This window comes from Enhydra lutris, unplaced genomic scaffold (genome assembly GCF_002288905.1).
Source record: "Enhydra lutris kenyoni isolate GAN:26980312 unplaced genomic scaffold, ASM228890v2 scaffoldscaffold22, whole genome shotgun sequence".
Classification (NCBI taxonomy): Eukaryota; Metazoa; Chordata; class Mammalia; order Carnivora; family Mustelidae; genus Enhydra; species Enhydra lutris.
In genome coordinates, this window is record NW_019154106.1 from 19,163,514 (window position 1) to 19,187,131 (window position 23,618).

Below are 23,618 nucleotides of genomic sequence, written 5' to 3' on the forward strand. Positions count from 1 at the left end.
ATTCCACCTCCACCATTGGACAGTGACGCCCTAAGTGCAGGAGGCTTGCCCTCACACCCAGAGCTGCCTTCCAGTCGGGTTTTCAGTGCTTCCCTGGTAGTTACGAACAGATCCTAGAATCATAGTCGTCTCAAGAACATCTTCAGCATAATGACAGAAACCAAACGAACAAATAGAAAAAGAGGAACTCAGAGGAAACAAGAGACAACAGAAGAAGCAGAAGGAAATTAAAACAACATCAATGACAAATTATATTCTCAGGAAGAAAATTTTATCCATGAAATAAGAATAAACTGATATTTTTATTTTAAAAGATCTATCAAAGAGCAGGAAAGAACTCTTGGACATTAAAAATAGGATGGCTTAATTTTTTTTTTTTTAAAAAGCAGGATTAAAAGAAGAAGGTAATCTATTCCAGTCTCGTGAACAAAAAGGCAAAGATGAAAAACAGCTCAGAGAAGATGAGAAAATCCAGGAGGTCCAACATCCACCTAATAGGAGGTTCATAAAAAAGAAAACAGAGTACAGAAGAAACAAGACTATCAAAGAAATTAAATAAATTCTTGGGACAAAAGATAGAAATGACATGAATTTTCAGATTGGAAGGGCCCAATAAGTAATTAGCACATTGAGTCTGGAAAAAAAAAAAAAAGACAAAAAGCAAAACAATAGAAGATCTATCAAAGCACATCATTTCTGACACTGTGAATAAAGAGTGTGAATATACAAAATGCCTAAATCTAGGTGATGAGTTCTAGGTTTGAGTTCACTGTACATTCTTGCAACTTCTCTGTAAGTTCAAAATTTTCTCAAAATCAGGTTTAAAAAGTAATGAAGGAAATTCAATTTCTTTGCTATCATTAAAACATTAAGTACATTTCAATGCGGTGATACAAGCAAAACTGTTTTTGTTTTGGATAAAACAAAACAATTATTATCTCTAGTCCCTCCTAGAGATAATAAGTCTGATAATAAGACTGTTAAAACATTTTCATATTTTAAAACAGCTTTTTTGAGATATAATTAAATGGCTTTGATATATTATGTAAATTTTTTTAAACTATGGTAAAATATAATGTGAAACTTGCATTTTAGCCATTTTTAAGTATACAGTTCAGTGGTGTGAATTACCTTCACATTTGTATGTTATTATGTGAAAAGCCCGGGAGCGAACTTCATCTCTACTAGAAGGTGGCTGGACACGAAACATCCTACTGTTATTCTGGCCGCTTAGTCTCTCGTCCTCTGGGATTCCCAAGGTCCCCCATCAGCCTCACCCTTATCACTGATGGACACCCATCATCACATAGAGGACAACAGCTGTTTGCCAGATGTAACAGTGTGGGACAGGAAATGTACACAAACACATGGAATACACATGGGATGGGAACTCAAAGAGACTGAATGGGATTCCAGGAGTCCTAATGTAATCAGGATATTAAAGCCAAAATGTCCACAACGGGCCATAATTAGATTTCACAACCGTGAGACACAATAAGAAAGGCTGACTTTGTTTCCATGACCTCAGGCTTTGACTTTAAGCTGCAGTGTCAGGACCGTACCTAGATTTTAGCACTGGTACCCTAGCATCTCATCCACATTGGTAGGAACCCCTTTTAGTTATCTACCCCAAAGCTCATTTCTCATACCTTCCTGACCTTTATGGAAACGAAGTCAGTAAGCAGCCCCGTGCTTCAGTCACAGTTAACCCCGAAAGTGCAGTCTCTCTGCCATCACCATCCCAGCCCGCTCATTCACTCCTCCCCACTCAGTACTCTCTAATGCTTGAAAAACACCATTTTAAATGAAAAGGACACAAAAGCCAAGTTTCTGAGGTGCTGTAATGTGTGTGAAAGCTTTACTGAGTACCTAAGTGTCAGGCAGCAGGCACTATGTGTCATGTCTCATCTGAGCTGCACAACAACCCCCAAGCCAGATAGGGTTATTCTCGTTTTGATCTCGAAGATCAAACTGTAGGCTTAAACATAGTGAATGATGCCTAATCATTTGCTTCACCAGTCAAAAAAAGAAAGGGAGAAAGAAAGTCAGAAAGGAAGGGAGGGAAGAGAGAATGACCTGATGATGTTCAAGGTCTGGCTTCCAAACACCATGGCGGAGGCCCATGGCCCACCCTCGAGCCCTCCTGCCCTGAGTCCCAGGTAGGCACCGCCATTTTGTAAACTCTGGAAACCGGAACTGTGGGGAATGCTGGAGTTTATTACTTCTAACTCTTCTCTGAGACAAAAATGCTGGAAGTTCTTTATCCTTGATAATCACATGTGGGCCAATAAGCAAGAGACCGCCCCAAACACTATGACTTCAGAAGATACATGGAATAAAACTCACCGAATATATAACACTGACACAAAGGAAACACATAAATTAAAAAAGGTAAATATGCCTCTAACGCAGAAGGAAAAACTATTAAAACTCCAACAAAATGAGGTCTGTTCTTCGGGAGAAGTGGGGAATGCCATCACACTTGAATGCCTGTATGACATTAAAAGGAGAGGAAAGTTCCCTGAGAGACGCGAAGCTTGGTTTCTGAAAATGAATCCCTTGGAATTTCAACGGAGGCACCCCCTGAGGGGCATCACAGCTCTGATTTCAAGGCACTGCCAGGAGAAGGAACCAGAGTCTCTGGCAAGATGACCGATCTGTTCTCATCCTGTTTGCCAGCTCCGTCCGGGATTCCGAGGGGAGGTAGGAACGGGTGGGTGGGAAGCAGACAGTTGCTTGTCTTGGTGCTCAGTTTTTCCATACTCCTCACTTGCATACCAGATAGGGCGTGAAAACTGGGGAAGCAGAAAAGGCAGCATCAAGGGGAGACAGAGGACGCAAAGAAGCATAACAAGGTCTGAAATACCAACACTTCCCGTAAAAGACAGACATTGAGATGAACACAGACGTAACACAGAAGCTGCTGAGCATCTGTTTCCTAGGACACAGGCCTGGTGCTCTACTGCAGGATGTGCCGAGGGGGTGGAGGCAAATGACTTCAAACAGTGAGTCAGCACATTTGGGGTCAGTTTGGGAATCACGTGTCCTTAACATAATTTCAGGCTCTTTCGCTTACCAGCTGTGTGCCCTGGGCGAAGTACTTAACCTCTCTTGCAACTCAGTGTCCATAACTGCGATAATAACGACTACTTTTCCTGATATGAGATATAATAATGATAATAATTTCTAATAATGTTAATTAACATTTCTTAATTATTATTTCTTAACAAGCCAGAAGTTGTTAATAAAAGTAAACAGTTAATAGATGGAAAGTACCTCACACTACAAGCACATCTGGTAAATGGTGGCCCATGGCTGATCCTGCGGGAGTAATCATTTCTCTGGGCTTTACTTTCCACAGTTCCTACAAATGGGAGGGCAACCATGAGGTTCTTCCAGCAACAAGTTTGAATGACTTGTTGACTTATCATGACTTGACCTTATCATGCTTCAGGGTCCTAGTTTATCTGGATTCTCTACCTCTATTTCCTCTCCAAATACACTGTTTTTATTTTCACAGTTTCCTCTTTTCCTTCCTGTTCTTTATATTTTATCTCGAGAGCTCCAAGACAGCAAGAGCCGTAACTGTTACAACAGCTTGTACCTAGCCAGTGCCTAGCACCACTCAATAAAAACCTGTTCAAGAATGGGTAAGTTAGGGCGCCTGGGTGGCTCAGTGGGTTAAGCCGCTGCCTTCGGCTCAGGTCATGATCTCAGGGTCCTGGGATCGAGTCCCACATTGGGCCCTCTGCTCAGCAGGGAGCCTGCTTCCCTCTCTCTCTCTCTCTCTCTCTCTCTGCCTGCCTCTCCGTCTACTTGTGATCTCTCTCTGTCAAATAAATAAATAAAATCTTTAAAAAAAAAAAAAAAAGAATGGGTAAGTTAAACCCCAATGACCCAGGTCATGCTCTTTCTGTCCTCTTTATGTATGGATGTGAACAGGTGAGGTACATGCAAATAAGGGATGTCATGAGTTCTGAACGTAATTTATAACTTAGTTCCCTCATTTTAAAGCACTTACGAGAACCTCAGTGGGCCAACTACTCTGAAGAAGAGCAGGATGGGGAGAGTCCACAGAGAGCTTGCATTTACACCCTGCCATGTACTAGTTCTGTGACATGTAAAGCTCCTCCTGTGTTGATTTCCTCATCTGCAAAACAGGGACCATGATGGTACCCGTCTCCCAGGGCGATGTGACAAATGAGGTTGGCCCACGAGCAATGAGCGCTCAGCACAGAGCTCCATGAACCGTACTTTAAACCAAACACAAAATCGCCCAGCTCTCTCCATTCGTATTCTTCTTGCCTGCCAAAACACTGGTGTGTCACCAATTCAACAATCATCCCTACCGATCGTATTTCTGGTGCATTTCCGGAGCTCATACTATTCGCCTGGAAGAGTTTCACGGATGCCAGGACAAACACAGCCTTCCCCCTCAACATGCTCATTATCTGGTTGGGTGGACAGCTCAGTGAGATAACCAGCCCTGACACGGGTATTCCAGTCCTATGGGAATGGAAAGGAGGGCCCGCTACGTCGGTCCAGCATCAGCCGGCGAGTGCTGGCAAACTGAGGGAGCAGTCTTGCTAAGACCCCTGCACCAGATCCGGAGAGAAGGAAGGAGAGCGGAAATGAGAGGGACCAGCCAGGTGGCCAAAGCCACAGCGTGAAAAGCCTTGAATGGGGGAAGGTTTTGTAAGTCACGTGATTAGCTTTCCGTGGATTTCTTTCGTAACTTTCTTTTCCCGAGTATTGTTTTTCCGATAAGTGAAAATGGCTAACTTTATGTTCTATTTCAAAAGGTCAGAAAGAGGAAATGCTGATCTGCAGCTAGGTTTCTGTGCCAATTGCTTTCCCCCTCCTCGAACATAATCCCATTTGCCTTTGGAGCACAGTGACAGCGTGGAGAAAGGCAGCTTTAATTGGGGTATGCGCCTTCACACAGACACTCCACTCCACTGGGGTAAGGTCAACAAACTAACCCCCAGAGAAAAAAACTTAGCGGAGAAGGACATTTCAGAAACAGCATTTAGTCACCTCTGAAATACCTTTAAGAGCTACCCCCTGCTGGCTGACCAAAGAGAGTGTCTACAGTCTGGGACCTCTTGACCCCACTTTCTGCAGGAAATCAAGCAAATTTAAACCTCCATAATTTACTCAAGACTCTGACTTCTGCCAGGGAAAAGGCAAACAATGCTGGCAATTAACTCCATTGCCTGATTAGATCTCCATCGTGGCAAGACAGGGCACGAAACCAGGCACCCAGCGCTGGTGACCTGAAAAAAAGGCGAAACCCACTTATTACAGCGGCACTGTCTGCATCTCGGCTATCGATACCACTCTCAAACCTACACAGTGCAACTGTTCACTCAAAGATGGGAGGAGAAGTATGCATCATTCTGCCAGAATACTGGCAGTTGGCCAAAATACCTTGTCCATCTCTCGCCCATCCTCCCGGACTTCACTTCTCACTCCCACAACAGATATTCATTATAGAAGCTTCAATAAGAAATCCAGATTGTTCAACTGCAGTCACATAAAAGCAATCCACAGTAGCTATGACAACTGTCAGGTCACAATCCCAGCTTTTGTATTGCTTATTCCGGAAAGCTCTGGTGAACGAGCGAGCAGTGAGCAGACTAAGCAGCGAGACAAAGTCGTGGGTTTGGGTTTCAAGATGCCTCGAAGAAAGGCCCTGGGAGGCTAGGCGTAAAGTCAACTTGCAGGGCAAAGGGGTTCCCTCCTTCAAGAAAGAAACTCAAACTCAAACTAGGTGTGCCTTCAGCAATCTCACACAAAAAAAGTTGTCTGGACCCTTCTTACAATCTTGCTTTCCTTTTTTTTTTTCTTCAGTTGAAAGGTCACAGTAGCCCTATATGAGTTTAACCAAAACCATTCTAGCCAAGGTCACCTACCATACAGACAGTGGAAGAAGATAGGAAGCAAATGGCCTTTGCTAAGCATCCTGAAATGTTCTTGCTGAACTACTCGAGGATTATAAAATCAAGAGTGAGGAAAACCACATTCCATGACCAACTAAAGGACTCTTTCAACCTAAACCAACCAAATTCCAGACAGGAAAAACTCAACCTCGAAGAAGGATGGTTCAAAATTTAATTCCTGTTACGCACCATATCAGAGATATTTTTTAAAATGTCACCACGTATAAATTCATGGGATAAGAAGAGCACTCAGCATACCGGAATGAACCCACATTTCATTTAACGGAAGGTGTCTGCCTGAGCAGAAAAGTGAGAATTCAGAGGAGAAAGGAAGGCAGGAGAGGACAGGCTTGATATACAGAAGCTTTTGAGGCCCTGGTAATGAGGAGCCTTACCTATCCCTACCTTGATAGAAAGGGCAGCTTTTCTGCTTGTTTTGAAGTTATCAGCCCCTACCTCAATGTGGTTTCAATTATGAATTACCAGACTAAAAGGGGGGAAAAGCTTTGATTTATTCTTTTTTGCTCCAATTATGCATGATGTGTTTCCACTGAAGATTTTGAAAAGTATTTCATCATGCCTCTCATCCTGAAGTGGTCAAAGGGCAAAACCAAAAGGAGTTAACCCTTCCATTTCTCCTCTAGGTTCAAACAGACTCCCTACCCATGGATCCGGGGCAGGGCTTCCAAAGCAAACCAAGCCAGGAAAGGGTTAAGCATTAGCATCATATTACTAACGTGCATAAGGGTGGTGTCCCCTGTCCAAAATGGTGAGATGATATTTATGTTAATGGTTACTGGGAGATTTGAAAGGGGCAATCAGTAACGTGGCCCACGTTACCTTAACCATTAAGCCTCTACGGCCCCAACTACTGGCAGCACACACTCCACTGGGCCTGCACGGCCTATGGAAACCGGAGAAGCACAGAGACCCAAGGCCCGTCTTCAAGCAGGCGCTCTTAGATCAAGGGAGAAAAGATTCGGCAACAAGTCTGAAGTCTACTCGTTGCGTTCTATCTTTAACTCATTCCACCCATAAAAAAGAACCAATTCTTCACAAAAACAAGGATAACACCATAGCGAGAGCTCACTGACTTCCCACTAAACAGACACACGACAGATGAAGAAAATCAAAGGCTAGAAATCCCCTTCGTGCTGCAGATTAACTAAGGGAGATACTAAGTTATCAACTTAGAATTCCTATAATTCACTTAGAGTAATTTGTTCATAAATACATTTTCTATATGGTGGAACTGGAATGAGTCTAACCACATCTGGGTGCACCAGGAAAATAGGGACTGTGACTTGCTGACATCCAAAGAAATTGAGCCAGAGACATAACTCAGGGTCACAGGAGCATGGGCAAGCGATTTCTACCATTAGTCTGCCTTTTTCTTCTAGGTAAGTTTAAGGACTTCTCTTTTTCTTTGGTGTACCTCAGTTTCATTATGATGATCCTGCTTGTGGTTTCTAGGTCTTGCCGAATCTGAGGTCTGGTATCATTCAACAGTTTTGGAAAGTTCTCAGCTACTGCCCGTTCAAAGCGCCTCTTTCCTCTCTCTCTCTCTCTCCTCTCTCTCTCCTCCTTCTGGAACTGATTAGACCTTGTCCCTCCGTTCTCCGCATCACTTCACTCTTCTGTCTCTTTGGGCTGCATCTGAACAATTTCTTTGAATCCAACAATCTAATCTAATCCAATAATCAGAGTCCTTGAAGGTGTGTTTCTGCAGGTTCTCATCCATGATGTCTCCTCATTTCTGTATGGTCTTGTGGGTTTTAACTGTGAGCTGCTCATTTCCTTAGATACTTTATTTGTAAGAATTATATGAGACCCAGACTGAAGACGAACTGCTCTAAAGAGGGTCTGTGTCTACTTCTGCTGCTTCCTATCAATTCAGGGCCACTTCTAATGAAATTCTCCTCAGAAGGCTTATTTGGACCACACAGTTGTATGAATTCGGACCAGAAACCATGTGAAGGTGGCTTCTCACTGTAGTTATCAGCAACAGGACCACTACAAAAGCTATTTCTCTTTACCCTTTCAGTAAATATCTAGTCTTTTAGTTTCCTGGCTTCTCCAGGAAGCTCTTTTTTGAGTCCCCAACTTGCACAGGCCACAGGCTTTCCATCCCGCTCCTGTGTCCCACTCTCTATAGCAAAAGCTCCAGGTCATCAAACTGTGAAAATCTGCGTGGCAAAAGCTGACTCTGGCTCCTACTCACCTGCCAGGAGACCTGGTTTCACTTTGTTTTCTGACTCACTCACTTTGTGAGTCAACAAATACCTTACTTTCATGCCTGCTTGGCCAAGGGCTAACGCTGCTCTATAATACTTCATTCAGTATTTTAGCCGTTCAGTCAGGAAGATCATTAAGCGTGTCTAGTCCATCACAAAGCCGGTGACAGAAGTCTTTCTCTAGTCACACTGTCGACCTAATTATTTGCTGTTGTGTTTCCTATTTAATTGGGGTGCCAAGTTTGTGAGCAAGATAGAAACACGAACATACGGCAACATCTTCTAACAGATGGAATGATGGACTTCCGACTCCACGTTCTCTTTTATGAGATCGAATGACGGGGAGATGGCTCTTAAGTAAGTCACACTTTCTTTACCTGTAAGAATGAAGCTAACAGAATGTTCACTCTTGGGGTCTTAAGTACTGAGCAATGGAAAATACACGATAGAGCCTATCTTGAAATGGAAACAAACACAAGACCGCTGTCCTGGGAATTTCAATTTTCCTCACCAGGGTTCTACCCGCTTCCAAAATTTGTTTCCATGTGATAAAGCCTTATGTTAACAAAACTTTTCTTTTTACAGTGCTACACCACTTCCAAAATTCATCCACATATGTTATTTCATAATAATCCTGCAAAGTGAGTAAAAGCCCCATTTCTCAGATAAGGATAACAAGTTTCAAAGCACAAGGTCAAGTTAATAAACGGCTTTGAACCCCAAGGTTTGATTCCACAATGTCCTTTTCAGTGGTCTTGATTAGTCCTTGGTAATCAGCCACTATGCTGCACTCTTCTAAAGCAGTTACTAACCCTAAACCCGTCCTACAGATGAGCGGAGTGCTACAAAGAGAGATTCCATAAGCAACCTCAAGTCACTGGGCTCATCACCAGGAGAGAAGGGAGGAAAATGTGCAGTTCAGGAATTTCTGAGCTCTAGTTAGCTTACTGGAGACTCACAGGTTAAATCCATCTGAATGCCTCTCTGAAAATTCCAGCTATTATCTGAGTTTCAGCTACTTAAATTTTTCCTTTATATACCACTGAAATTCACATTTGGCTAAATGCCTGCCCCCTCTTCTGTAAAGCCAAACTACTGTCAAGAAGAGCAGGAAGCGTTGCCACTGATGGGTTTTCAGGTAGTAGAGGAAAAAGTTGACATTTCATCCTCCTCTTGGTTGGAAAGGAAGCCAATCATTTATAAGAACCCTCGTCTGGCCGCAGCTTCCATCAGTGGGATGGACAGAAGCCAGTTAAATGGCTCAACATAAGCCATATTAAAAGAATTTGGAATGAGGAAAGAGTGGGTTCCATATGCTGATGCCTTTAATAATTCATGAGTTCTATCAGTCTGCAAGTAATAAATTTCACTAAACATGTCTACAGTAAGATAGTTTTAAGATACTGTTAATCAATTAAGTGGGTGAATACAAAAAAGTAGGGGCAAAAGAAACACATCATTGATTTTTATTGGTTCCTAATTCGATATATTAAAAATAACAGCTCAGCTGCTTGATAGGTCAAAAGATTTATTTTTAGGACATGGTCTTTAAATGCATAACCATCATCCCTGGATCTGTCACCTCAAAAGTATACTGTAAACTCTTAAAAGTTATGCTTTAATGAAAAAACTAGTGATTTATTTGATTCAAATAAACAAGGCTGATCTATAATCTGAAGTTTTCAAGAATGTCAATGGTACTGAAACTACCACTTCTCGTGAGAGGTAATACACATTTCCAATTTCATCGGACTCTCCTATAGTTGGAATAGTCTGATAGTTGGAAAGAGAGTTTTATTCTCTGGCCCAGGCATAAAAATGTTTGCTGGCCAGCTACGGTATGGAGGAAGACTTCACCAGCTTGGTAAACAGAAACTCTTGAAAAAGATGAAGTTACAGCTTGTGGCATCTAAGCACAAAACACCAACACGGGTACGACCAAGAAAACCAAACTTTTTGTGTGGTTTGGAGCTGAGAGGAGTACACCACCACCATTCAAGCTGATACAATGTGGAAAGAACAACCTCTACAATGTAGTCATTTCTGAATTCTTAATTTCTCTGGAATTCTAGTAAGGCATATGCTTTGTCTACTCTGTCTTATCTCTGCTTCCTCCTGCAAAAAAGGAAAGGCATGAACCTACGAGGGCAAAAGGAGACAAGAGTGGACAAGAATTCAACACATCTTGGGAGGTGAAACAGATGACGTTTCTTCCTATCCAACACAGAGAAATGTAGGATGAAATGTAACAAAACTTCCAAATATATAGCTGAGGCCAGGGGACATGGGAACTCTGAGGCACCAAAGATGAAAAGAAACCGCAATCATGAGCTGAACACAGAGGAGGGACTGGCACTGTGGAACCCTGAGGAAGGCAGAGGTAGTTTGCACTTGGTGCCACACGGGTTTAAGGTCCACGCCGGAAGAGAAGGACAATGGCCTTGGGCACAGCACGTGAGGGAACTAGAAGTGGGACATACACACAAAGGCAGAATCCTTCAGTGAAAAGGTGGTCCAGAATGTCATCCCCTCATAGATGGAGGCAATAAAAAACACTTATCTTTTTCAACCTGAGTTTGAGTTGGGGTGCTTCCAATGGAGACCAGCCCTCACAGAGGTTTGGGGTTTAAACAAAATCTCCATCTGTAGTATGGAAACCTCCTATGAGAAATTAATGTTAAAAAGTGATTTATCTCCTATAAATCACCCAGCAGAAGCCAAAACAAACAAAGGAACAAGAACGAGCAAATCCTCTGGAGTAACACCCCCTTGCCCAGGTGGCAAAGATTACCACAGGAAACCTTACTGAAGATGAACTCACATCCCAAAATTATAAAACATATAAGGAAACAAAGCAACAAGAGCAATTGGCAGTAGAGAAACGACAGGAACAGACCTTACAAGAAATTTAAAAACGGATCATAGGAAAAGATCAAGTATCTCAAATAATTATAAAAGGACGAACTTTTAAATACACAGTTTTTAAAAAGACGCTATGAAAAAAAAAAAACAGGCAGACAGATCTGAAAAATAATTAAAACTGTTTCTAAAAATAACCACTGAAATTTAAATCTCAATGGATGGGTGAAAAAGAATTCAGTCACAGCTGAAGAGAACAGCAAAATCGATGTGAAACAATTATCCAGCGTGTAGTACAGAAAGATAAAAATGTGGGAAACGTGAGGGAAGAAAAATCTGAGAGACATAACAACAGGATGAAGGAGGTCTGACATACATTCAACAGGAAAAGGAAAGATTTGTGAAAATGACAGATAATATTCGAAGAGAAAACAATGGAGAATTTTCCAAAACTGATTAAAGACATGAACTCCCAGGTCAAAGACAAAATAATTACTCTCAAAAGCAGGTAGAAAGTGGGAATTACAGCCGTTCAGCAACCATTACAAAAACTGATTTGGGTGAGAAATTGTCAGTGGAGGCGACAACCAGCCAGGCAAAGTTTGAGAAGGAGCAGGGCATGTGCATGGTCTCAAAGCATTTCCCCATTTGAGACGATGCATTTGAGACATATAATTTTGTGATATTCCAGTCAAAAAGGCATAATTTGAATTTCAACAATTTTCAGTTGAATGCATAAATTGATACAAAAGCACGAGACAAACCCAAATCAAGAGATGTCAAGAGACATCTTACAAAATAACTAACATGTTCTCTTAAACAGTTCAGCGTCGTGCAAGGCAAAGACTGAGAAGTTGTTCTAGAGTGAGGAGACATGACAACTGGTGTAACGCATGGTCTGGCATTTTTTTTTTCCTGTAATGGACATTAGGATAATTGGAAAAATCTACATAAGGTCTACAGATTAAATAATATTATATCAATGTTTATTTCAGATAACTTTGATAACTGTACTGTAATTCTTTATGAGAAGTATTTAGGAGTAAAGGTGTGTCAGATCTGCAACTTTCAAATGGCTTAGGAGAAAAATAAATATAAACGTGTACACATACACAGAGAGAAAAGAATAAAGGGAATATAGTAAAACATTAACATTTGACAAATACTGTATAGCATGTACAGAAACTCTCTGTATTATTTTTGGAACTTTCAGTTTGAAATTATGTCAAAATAAAAAACAGAATTTTAGGGCTATTTAAGCAAACAAACAAAAGGCAGAGCAACATAAAGTACCAAGAGAAACAAACAAACAAAAAAAAGCTAAGCTTTTCAAGGTTGACCAGAAGACTCAGAAACTGAAGGACTGGAGGGACTAGGGGGAGCCCGGGTGGCTCAGTTGGTTAAGTGTCTGACTAGGCTCAGGTCATGATCTCAGGGTCCCGGACAGAGCTCCACGTTGGGCTCCACACTCAGTGCGGAGCCTGCTTCTCCCTCTCCCTCTGCTCCTCCCCACCCTCATGTGTTCTTTCTTTCTGTCAAATACATAAATAAAATCTTATGTGGAACATAAGGAACAGCATGGAGGACATTAGGAAAAGGAAGGGAAAATGAAGGGTGGGGGGCATCAGAGGAGGAGACAAACCATGAGAGACTACGGACTCCGGGAAACTGAAGGTTTTAGAGGGGAGGGGGATGGGGAGATGGGTGAGCCTGGTGGTGGGTATTGTCAAGGAGGAAATGGATTGCATGGAGCACTGGGTGTTATACGCAAACAATGAATCGTGGAACACTACACCAAAAACTAATGATGTACTGTATGGTGACAAAAAAAGCAAAACAAAATGAAACAAAATAAAAGAAACTGGAGATAACAGGTGTCCCAGAAAAAGGGACTCTGAAAACAGAAATAAAGAACATTGGTTCCAAGATCCCTTAAGCTGATAGGCACAGGCAAGCCAGCCCTCTGCCTGTCCTCCTGTCCCCACTGCCACCTGAGCAGGAGAAGGGAAGTTTATTCCCTGGAGAAAATGAATTAGAGGGATTCCACAGTCAGATACCCAAGCCATGGAAAGCACGGTGAGGCAGCACACGGAATAGAGTGGATTAAGTGATCATGTATAAATGAAGAATGAGAACGTGTCTCCTGCTCCCCCATTCAGTTCCTCGCGTGCTTGCAACCCAGACATTACCCATGGTCCTCCACTCCCAGAGGCAGACAGATTACTCTCTGGACCAATGAACCAATCCAACAGAGACAGCCCATGAACAGTGACATCCGGTAAACGACTGGGTCCCCATCCTCTTAACTGATGTAAAGCTCACCAGTTGACAAGCCTTACAGAGAACTCTCAATCAGCTTTCAGCATCGCACTTTTAAGTAAGACTGCAGGAAACATCAGGTATTTGAAGAAAGTTGCCAATATGAAAGAGAAAATGAACTGAAGAAGGAATCTAGAGGAAACAAACGATACAAGGAGCTAAAGAAAAATAAAAACAAAATCACAGTATCTTCAGAAAGAGAGAGAAAGAGAGTACCGTAGTCTCACCATAAGAATAGGAAGCTATAGGGGCACCTGGGTGGCTCAGTTGGTTAAACGTCTGCCTTCAGCTCAGGTCATGATCCCAAGGTCCTGGGATCAAGCCCTGCATCAGGCTCCCTACTCGGCCGGGAACCTGCTTCTCCCTCTCCCTCTGCCCGCCATGCCCCCTGATTGTGCTCCCTCTCTGTCATATAAATAAATAAAATCTTAAAAAAAAAGAATAGGAACCTATACAAAAAGATCAATTAGAAATCAAGAAAAGGGGGCACATGGGGGGCTCAGTGGATTAAGCATCCTACTTTTGATTTCAGCTCAGATCATGACCTCAGGCTCCTGGGATTGAGCCCTGAATTGGGCTCCATGCTTAGCAGGGAGTCCCACTTGAGGATTCTCTCTCCCCTCCCTCTGCCCCTCCCCTGCTTGCACATGCTCACTCTCTCTCTCAAATAAATAAGTAAATCTTTAAAAAAAAAGAAATAGAGAAAAACTTAGAAATTGAAAGTAGACAAAATTTCTAAAATCAAAAGAAACGTTAGAACATAAAATTGAGAAAATACCTAAGAAACTCAGACAAAAAGATTACTGAAATAAAAAGAGATGATAAATAGAACAGAAATGATAAGGAAAATAAGGTTCAATCTAACACATTCATCATTTAGGTAACAGAAGTTCCATAAAGAGAAAAAAGAGAAAACATGGGAAGGAAAGAATAAAAGGTATAAAACATGAAAATTTCTCAGAATTGGAGAAGAATTTTCAGCTTAAGAGGGCCTAAATCAGTATCCACTGAACAAAAAAACCACTCACACCAAGGCACATCATAAAATTTCAGGACATAGAATTTCCCAAGAAGATAAAAATATCACATAAAAGGATCAGGAATGGGGCGCCTGGGTGGCTCAGTCATTAAGCGTCTGCCATCGGCTCAGGTCATGATCCGAGGGTCCTGGGATCAAGTCCCACATTGGGCTCCCTGCTCAGTGGGAAGCCTGCTTCTCTCTATGCTACTCTCCCTGCTTGTGTTCCCTCTTTCTCTCTCTCTCCGTCAAATAAATTTTTTAAATCTTTAAAAAAAAGGGGGGGAAATCAGGAATGACATCTGACTTTATGAAATTAAAATGGGAAACTTCGAAGGCAATGGAGCCATGCTTTCAAATTCCTGAAGAAAATCCACCTCAACCAGAAGTCTACACTAGTCCAATTATTACTCAAATGTGAAATAAACACATTTTCAGACATGAAGATTTATCTCCTCATTGTCCCTTTCTCCAGAAGCTGTTGGAAAAAATAAACCAAAGAGGAAGATGTTACACCTTGGAAACAAAGAATCCAACAAAGGAGAGGACAAAAAAGGAATTTCCAGAATCACAGTGAACTGAAAATTTAGGATGACCACTGCATAGGAGACCCAGAGAGCAATCAATCCAGACTGGAGCTTAAGATGAATCGCTATAGGAGAAAAGGGAGGGAGGGGGAGAGAGAGAAAGAGGGAGGGAAATCCTATAGTTCACCTATGCTTGACCATTTACTCTTTTGTTGGAGAACCAAGTAAAAATCAATTAGTGACAGGAACGTGGGAAACTAAGAGGGAAAAAAAAAAAAGTAGTTAGTAACTCCCTGGAAAATAGAAAGTTGTACAGGGAAAAAAAAACACATAATCGTGGTTTAGCACTTCATTCAGCTAAAAAACAGTATTTATACAGTTCTAATAATAATGCACATAATAAATACGGCTTTAATGAAAAATGGTGATACAGCCCTAGCGGAAAGTTGGGAGAAATGAAATATGTAAAGAAAGAAGAGAACAAGAGAAAAACTGCTGACCCAAAGGAAGTAAAAAGATAATGTGTATGATTGAGAAATTGAAAAAAAAAAAATAGCACCCTAAGCACTTGATGGGGAGACAGGAAGAGAAATCCCAGAGGAAAGCTAGAAGAGTTGAAACCAGTTGCCCCTTGGGAACAGGCCTCAGTTTTAGATATAGGCTTTATTTTACCATTTGAATTTTTGAACCTTACATGTGTTAAGCTACACAACTTTTAAAAATGTAAAAGTAAGAAATATAACAGATTTAAAAAAAAAAAAAAAGAGAGAACCATGAGGCACCTGGGTGGCTCAGTGGGTTAAGCCTCTGCCTTTGGCTGGGTCATGATCTCAGGGTGCTGGGATCGAGCCCCGCATCGCGCTTGCTGCTCAGCAGGGAGCCTGCTTCCTCCTCTCTCTCTGCCTGCCTCTCTGCCTACTTGTGATCTCTGTCTGTCAAATAAATAAATAAAATCTTAAAAAAGAAAGAGAGAACCAAAGATCAAGAATCCACCTCTAGTTAGAACAATGGTTCTACTCTGCACCAACCCATTCATTAGAATACACCCAAATATTCATTAGTTGGGAGGCACGTAACTACCTTAGGATATTAGAAATGAAAACAAACTTCATTATCCTGATGTTATAACACCCAGCAGCTATATTTTCCTGGTAACTTCTGCTACCGAGTCATGTAAGCAGACATGAAGAGAATTAAGTGCCCCCCCCCAAAAAGGAGAAAGGGAATATGTGCTCCTAAGTGATGGCTGGGGCATGCACCAAGGATGACTGTGCCAAAACACTCAGTATGCTCTTCAGCCCGCTTCCAGAGCAAGCTTCCGCAAGACTCCAGAAACCTACTCTAGTCACTGCCCTCCTACCAGCCGTCTGACGTAAGGAAGCAGTGAGGTGTTGACTGAGGAAAGCCAGAGCCATAAAGCTCGCTTGTACGGAAGCCCTGGAGGTGAGACTGCATCTGGGGAAACCAAGCGCGCTCACTCACCCTCTGCCTCCCCCACAGCGGCCAGGCAGGGGTGCAGGGGTGCGTCCCACAGGTGTACGAGTTCCCGGGAGGAAGAATGTAGGGTGTTGGTCCAAAAGCTCTAAGTGACACCGTCACCTGAGCCACATCTCCAGGTTCGTCTCTTTGCTCCCCTTACACATCCTCCCCCTCTGGGCCTGGCTTGTGACCCGGTCTTTTCCATTTTCTAGCGGACCATCAGAGTCAGCCAAGTTGTTTGCTTGGGGCCCCAGATCAAGCTCTTTGGATTTTCCCGCATCTCCCCAGCCACCGACCTGACTCAGCTTTCTTTACTCCCTGGCTACTGATGATCTCAGCCTTTCTGGCTTGTTTCCACAGAGCAGTCCAGTGGCAAAGTCTACACAAGGCAAGTGCTGGAATTCGTGGCCGTGTACCAGAGCCCTTGAGTGACTGAGATCCTACAAACGCGATACCTCTGAAAACAGGCCTTCGAAGAGCTTACATGTATGTACTTAAAATGCAAGCTTAACATTCTAAATTCCATACATACTTTAGTCATATCTAGGCAGTGGGAGGAAGAAGGGGAGAATCAGCCCAGAAGGCCTGCTGGGGGCAGGGTAGGCTTTCAAATGCCAGAGAAACATTCCACAACCTGGAAGTTGAAGGGCACGGAGTGGAGTTAAACAGACTGTTCGCGTGCTGTCTCCTCAGCCTGGAGCCCTCACCCACGTACTCGAGCTGGCGCTTCTTCAGCCTGCGGACTGACTGACCGCTTGGCAGTGCTCACCACTGCGTGATACTCTCAGCTGCTCGTACGACCGCAACACTGGTGAGTGGGGGCTGCTGCCTGGACATCTCAGAGCAGCCAGCCCGGAGTACTTCATGTGGCGAGACAGATGCCCTTGGAGCCAACTCTGGATGCTTCGGACCCAGGTCGGGGGTCCAGAAGAGGAAATGGACAGGAGGAGAGGGAGCACTTTCTCCGGTGGGTAAGTCAGGACACACACAGTGAATCAATCCCACATCAAAGTATGGTTCCTGGCCTAGCGGCACCAACACCATCCAGAAACTTGCTAGAAATGCAAATTCCAGGACCCCACCCAGGCCTACTCAATCCGTGTCTTAACAAGCTTTCCAGGAGATTCTGATGCATCCTAAGTATGCACTCCCCTCCCTCAGAACTTAATGGGGACTAAGGGCAAGCTCTGCCACCTGGGACCCACAGCTCTGAATACCCCTGCTCCTCGCGGCTGCACGAGCCCTTCGAGTGCCCTGATGCACACTCCCCCCTAGCGAGCCCTTGTGGAGGCCGGCACGTGAGGCTCCTAGAAGCCCAGCTAAGGATACACTCCTCATCTGAGGTCTCGCTCACAACTAAGTCACCCCTCTGGCTAGATTTTACAGGAATAAGCTCTTACTTTCCAACCTCTTTTTTCCACAGGGTATGATAATCCATTTTAAGTCACTTCCCCATTTTCCTCATCAACTTTTGTCAAAGGTCAAGGGACCCCTGCTTTCTCTCTCCTTTCTGCTCTAGGTCCAGTATGGTCAATGCAGAAGTGGGGAAAATCTGCAGTCTCTTCATTAGTGTTATCGAGGATAGCAAATCCGAAAAAATACTAGGTAGTATCCATCAAAAGGGACTGGGTAAATAAAGTTACAACATATTGATAAGATGGGGTACAATCTTTCAAATCATATCGTAGAAACATGATCAGGGAATATATTCTACTCTGATTTTAGAGCTATATTATACTGAGTTTAAAAAAAAAACTGTCAGTAAGAGGATATGGTTTTGGTGGCACATATCAGAAACCAAAAATTTACAGTTCTTGGCCTACTGCGTCCCCATATCACACTGAATGCTCACTTGCCTCCGTCTCTGTCCTCCAGATGTGCTCACATTTGGCAGAGAGCCAGAGGTAAGACAAGAGAGGGTGTCTGAGCGGCTCCGCCACTCCATGAGCAATGCCCAGATGTGTGGAGGAGCCTGCCACAGGCGCGACCAGAGATCACATGAACGTTAGAAGTGATACAGGTGTGGAGTATTTGGGGAGATGATAGTTCTGCTGATATCTGCAAAAAAGGGAGAAAAATCAAAGCACGGAGAGACCAAAAAGGCAGTGAAATACAGGCACTATCACCCTAAGGAACTACGAAAATTAATCGGTAAAAGCAAACTTGTTGTCCCCACATAGGGAACCTTAACCTGCTGAGAAATTCCTTCCAAAGACAAGAATCAAAACAAAGGGCCAATCTCTCCAAACTAGACAGATCTGCTACCTTACAGTTATGCTCAAGAATTATTTTGCCAACTTTTTCAAGTTCTGAGAATGTGACACAATGTGGTTAATGTAACCTGCCTCCTAGCTGGCTAGAGATAGAAATGCCAAGTGTCACTGGCGACACAAACACTTGGTTTCTGCAAGCCCTCACTCTCTTCAGAATCTACACACACACAGTGGTCCTCTTTTTTTTTTTTTTTTTTTAAACATTAAACCAAGGCAGCAGCATTTGGCAAAATCGGACTCTCGTGCCCTCACCCCCTCCTCTCTGCTCCGAACAAGTGGAGGACGTGGCTGGCTGGAGGCCCTTAACAGTGTAGCTCTGGAAACACCAGACCATCCCTTGATTTACTGACTAAGATCCACACCTACTCCCACCTCAGGGGGTCTGATATTGTAAATTTGATGGAATCTAGAAGGGAGACTCCCCTACAGGTTGGGCTCATAGTAATCACTTCGACAGTAGGTTAAATATTTCCAAAGGGGAGGGGAAAAGTTAACTACAAATAAATCAGCGCTGCTCAGTCCTCCTGTCGGTTGCCTTCGCTGAAGATGCAGAAATGTACAACCCGCTGCTTTAAATCAGGGCGCTCAGCACCTGAGCTCCTAAAAATGTGGTGAGCACTAAATTAGCCTGAAAAGAACACTTCAAGAAGTTAGAGAAAAAACAAATTTTCCATTTGCATATCCACATTTCAGCTTTTTATACGTAGTTTCTTTCCCAAACTGACAGTCCAGCACTTTGACCGCTCTGTCCCACATTAAAACACATCTATTTCAAAGCTACAAATTTTTATGTACTCTTTTCTCTGGGCCCATAGTCTTATGAAAGACAGGGAACCAAAATTCCAACCATTTATTCCTATTAGACTCTTTCCACACCTTCTGGCTAGGTCACGGCCATCCCATGTGTAAGCATTCTCCTGCAGAGGAACAGGGGTAGCATTCTTTGTCTCAAGCTTATTCCATATACTTGTAGTGGAAATGTTTCAGCCCAGAGGAGGAAGCTCAAAAGCTCCTATAAAACTCCATAAGCAAGTCAAGATAATCAGACAACCAGAAGGTAGAAGGTAGCCGGTACTCAGTAAATACCTACCAAATAAATAAATGACCAATAAAATACAAATAGGATTTGTAACTGTACTCCGGGAGAAACCAATGGAGATATTGACCTTCCACTTGAAAAACACACACGTAAGACCATTTTTTACCAAGCAGATGAACACAAACTCAAGTACTTAGGGTTAACTGAAGGCATGGAGAGATCAAGTAACCTAAATGTTATTGGGAGAACTATAAACTGGTAGAGTATTTTCAAAGGGCAATTTACTAGTATCTATCAATATTCAAAATATGTGTATTTCTCAGCTGAAATTAATAACAATCAAAATGTGTATATTTTTCAGCTGGAATTAATTCTATAGATATATTCCTATATTTATGAAAACATAGAAATATATGTCTTTTGTATTACTATTGGAAAATAGAAAAAAATGAAAGCAATCTAAATTTCTATCAGTAATAGATCTGTTATGTAAGACAGACCTAAACAATGGAATCCTTTCTAGCCATCCTTACCACTAAAGGATACCTCTACAGAATGAAGTGGAAGTTAAGTCCAAGATCTAGCCTACTAAAGTAAAACGGCAAGGTGCAGAATAGTATGTGTATCAGAATCTCATCTGTGCTCAAAAATTATATACTTATGCTTACATATGAATAGAAACATTCTGGAAGGTTATCTCCAGTAACGGATTCAAGGGAGGAGATGGACAGAAGAAAACGTTCCCTTAAGCACAATAAAAAGGTGTTTCTTTTTGTTGTGTTGGATTTTACCACAAGCATACATTGACTTCCTCTTAGGACAACCCATTTCAGGAAGTGTCCTGGCCCCTCCCAGCGAGGGTGCCACCTTCCCGCTGTGCCCCCTGGCACTCTGGACACCACTCTATTCCAGATCATCGCATACTACGTGGTCTAATCACTGACTTCCCACTGTGCCCCCTGGCACTCTGGACACCACTCTATTCCAGATCATCGCATACTACGTGGTCTACTCACTGACTTCCCACATTAGCGGAGAGCTCCTCTGAGGCGAGGGACTTGACTGCTTTTTCTGCATGCCCAGCACCTAGTAGGGTGCCTGACACACAGTCACCCCTTAGTTAGAACAGGAGGGTGGAAAGGAGGGTCCTATACAAAGATTAACCAAGCGGTTAAATACATTCTATTGAGAGAAGGTGGGATCAGGAGACCAGGAGGGCTGGCCGGAAAGACAGCATGGACTAGAATGAAGAATGGATTCAAGTCTAGCTCTCTCACGTGAAAGCCTTGAGGCGTGTGAACGAGGCTGGAAGGTACCTACAAAGCAGAACCACCAGGCCCAGAGCTGCAGGAACTTTCCGTGAGAAAGAAGGTGTGGCCACTGCCACAGTCCCTACAAGGCCACAAGGGCCTTATGACTCGTTCAAGCAAGGAGAAAGCCATGAGAGCAACTTTCGACCATCCCAGCTCTCTGCTGCAAACACCCAGGGGCCTCAGCCGGTCTGGAGCAAGTCTGGACTGTGGCCATCTATATGGCCTCGAGATCACTTCTGCGGATTACTTTCCTCCCACGGTGATGGCAGCGATCACTGAAATCATCTATATGAAACACTGAGCACAGTCCCTGGCTGAGCCGAAGCTCTCAGAATATAAGCTATTATTATCAACTGCTTATAGAATCTTTTCAAGAATTCTAAGCATTACAACTGCAGAAGTCATCAGCAAGGGTCTGATTTCCAACAAGAGCCAGGCCGCCCCATTTATCTCTGCAATAAATAAGCTTACTGTCTTCCCAAGCACGTTCAAAACAAGCCGGAAGCTGCTGCTTCTGGGTTTCTTACTTGTGTTATCATTTCAAAACTGAGCTGACTTTGTCAGCTAGCACAGGCTCATCTCAGAAAGCCAGTATTTAAGTAAACTTTACACAGCACCTTTCTCCTGCCACGTCCTGACACCTGGACCACGGCTGCCATGGTCGGCACCGGGATTCACTCACCACAGCGGGCGGGTCATTCCACTCTTCATAGGAGAGGGCAGCATAGGGATAGATGCGGTCGTTGATGATCTGCAGAGTGGCCAGGGCAATGGCTTTGATCGACTGGAAGTACGCTTCCCAGAACCACCGTGACTGGAAAGGAAACGACATGTGCTCAGTGAGCAAGAGAGACACTTGGAAGTGGAAGAACTCGATGCCCTCTCAGACGCAACTCTGGGTCTGGGTAATTCCGTTATTCCCGCAGGGAGGGAGCCAACGGCAAATGCTCCCTGCTGCTCCCGCCAGCTGCAGGAGAAGAACGCATTTATCAAACGCAGCCAAAACAGTGTGAGCAAATGAAACGCACCCCGGATTCAATCTGGGTAAAAGAGAAACTGTGTCTTGATGAAAATAATCAACGTCACACCAGAACAAGTTATAGTCCTTTTTTTGGTCTACACATCAAGTGCATAAATTTTAAGTGTACAATTCAACAAATGTTTAGGTATGTACATACTCTTACAACTACCACCAAGATAAAGATACCAAACATGCCAGCACTCCCAGAAGATTCTCTTCTGCTTCCCAGGCACTTTCCCAATCATCCAAGAGTAATCATCATTCTCATTTCTATCGTGCCTGCTACTGAACGTCATACAAGCGGAATCAAAACTGTATTTACTCTTTTGCAGCTGACTTCTTTTGTCAACACTTGAAACGTTTGAGTCAGGTTTTGGTGTCAAGGTCATGCTGGCTTCTTAAAATGAGTTGAAAAGTGTTCCTTCCTTTTCTATCCCCCGAGAAATTTTAGGCAAGGCTGGAATTCCTTCTTTCTTGAAAGGTTTACAAGAATTCACCTAAAAGCCATCTGGGTTAGGAGCTTTTTGGTGTGTGAAGGTTTTTGAAGCATGGATTAATTTTCTGTCACAGACACAGGATTAAACATATTTTAATAAGCGTGTTGGTTTCAAAAGTATGATTTTCAAGGAATGTGTTCATTTCATCTACATTGTTAAATGTACTGGGCTTAACGTGTGCTAACATCTACTCAGTGCCTGTGGAATATGTAGTCATATACCTCTTTTCATTCCTGATATTGATAATCTGTATATTTTCTTTGTATTTGCTCTAACCAGAGATTTATCAACTTTACTAATCTCTTCAAAAAAAACCAATGCTTGGTTTTGTTGATTTTCTTTATTGTACTTTCTTTTTTTTTTTTTTTTTCTCCCTGTCTTGTTCCTTTCTGTTCTTACATTTATTTCCTTTCTTCTATTTTGGGGGACTTTAATCCATCTGGCATTTGATTTCTTGAGACTAACATTTAGATTATGAATTTTAATCTTTCTTCATTTCTAGTGTATGTTAAAGCTACAAATTGGCCTCTACGCACTATTTTAAATGTGCCCTACATGATCACATATTATTTTCATTATAACCTAGGTAAAACAATTTTCTAGAAGTATGCTGTTTAATTTCTAAACATTTTGGTATTTTCTATTTATCTTTTGTTGCTGACTTCTATTTTGGCTGCACTATGGTCAGAGACCATGTGTTTTTAAAAGTTTGCCCTTTATTCCTGACTACATTTAAGCTTCTCTCTGTCTTCGTCTTGCAGCAGGTCCACTGTGATGTACTTAGGTGTGGCTCTTTGGATTTATCCCACTGAGGATTGTCGAGCCTCTTCACTTCGTGGTTTGATGTCTTTCACTGTTTTTAGAAAACTCTCAGCCAGTATTTCTTTAAATATTGGTTCTGTCACACTCTCTTCTCCTAGGACTCTAGATATACATACAGAAATGTTTTCACCACGCCCCATATGTCTCTTAATCTCCTTTCTGCGCTGCCATCTGGGTATATTTTCTACTAATTTTTCTCCTGGCCCAATAATCCTCTATCTTCTGTGTGTGCGTGCATGCGTGCGTGTGCATGTGCATGTGCATGTGCATGTCTG

The 23,618-nt window shown here is 42.7% G+C and overlaps 1 protein-coding gene across 1 annotated transcript in view; it reads right to left on the reverse strand.

The window, feature by feature from the left end:
• Positions 1-23,618, reverse strand: part of LOC111150031 (exostosin glycosyltransferase 2) — a 139,650-nt gene that overhangs the window by 48,145 nt on the left and 67,887 nt on the right. The window contains exon 8 of the mRNA XM_022507348.1: positions 21,686-21,817. Within this exon, the coding sequence (XP_022363056.1) occupies positions 21,686-21,817 (132 nt within the window). The remainder of the gene's footprint in view (positions 1-21,685; positions 21,818-23,618) is intronic.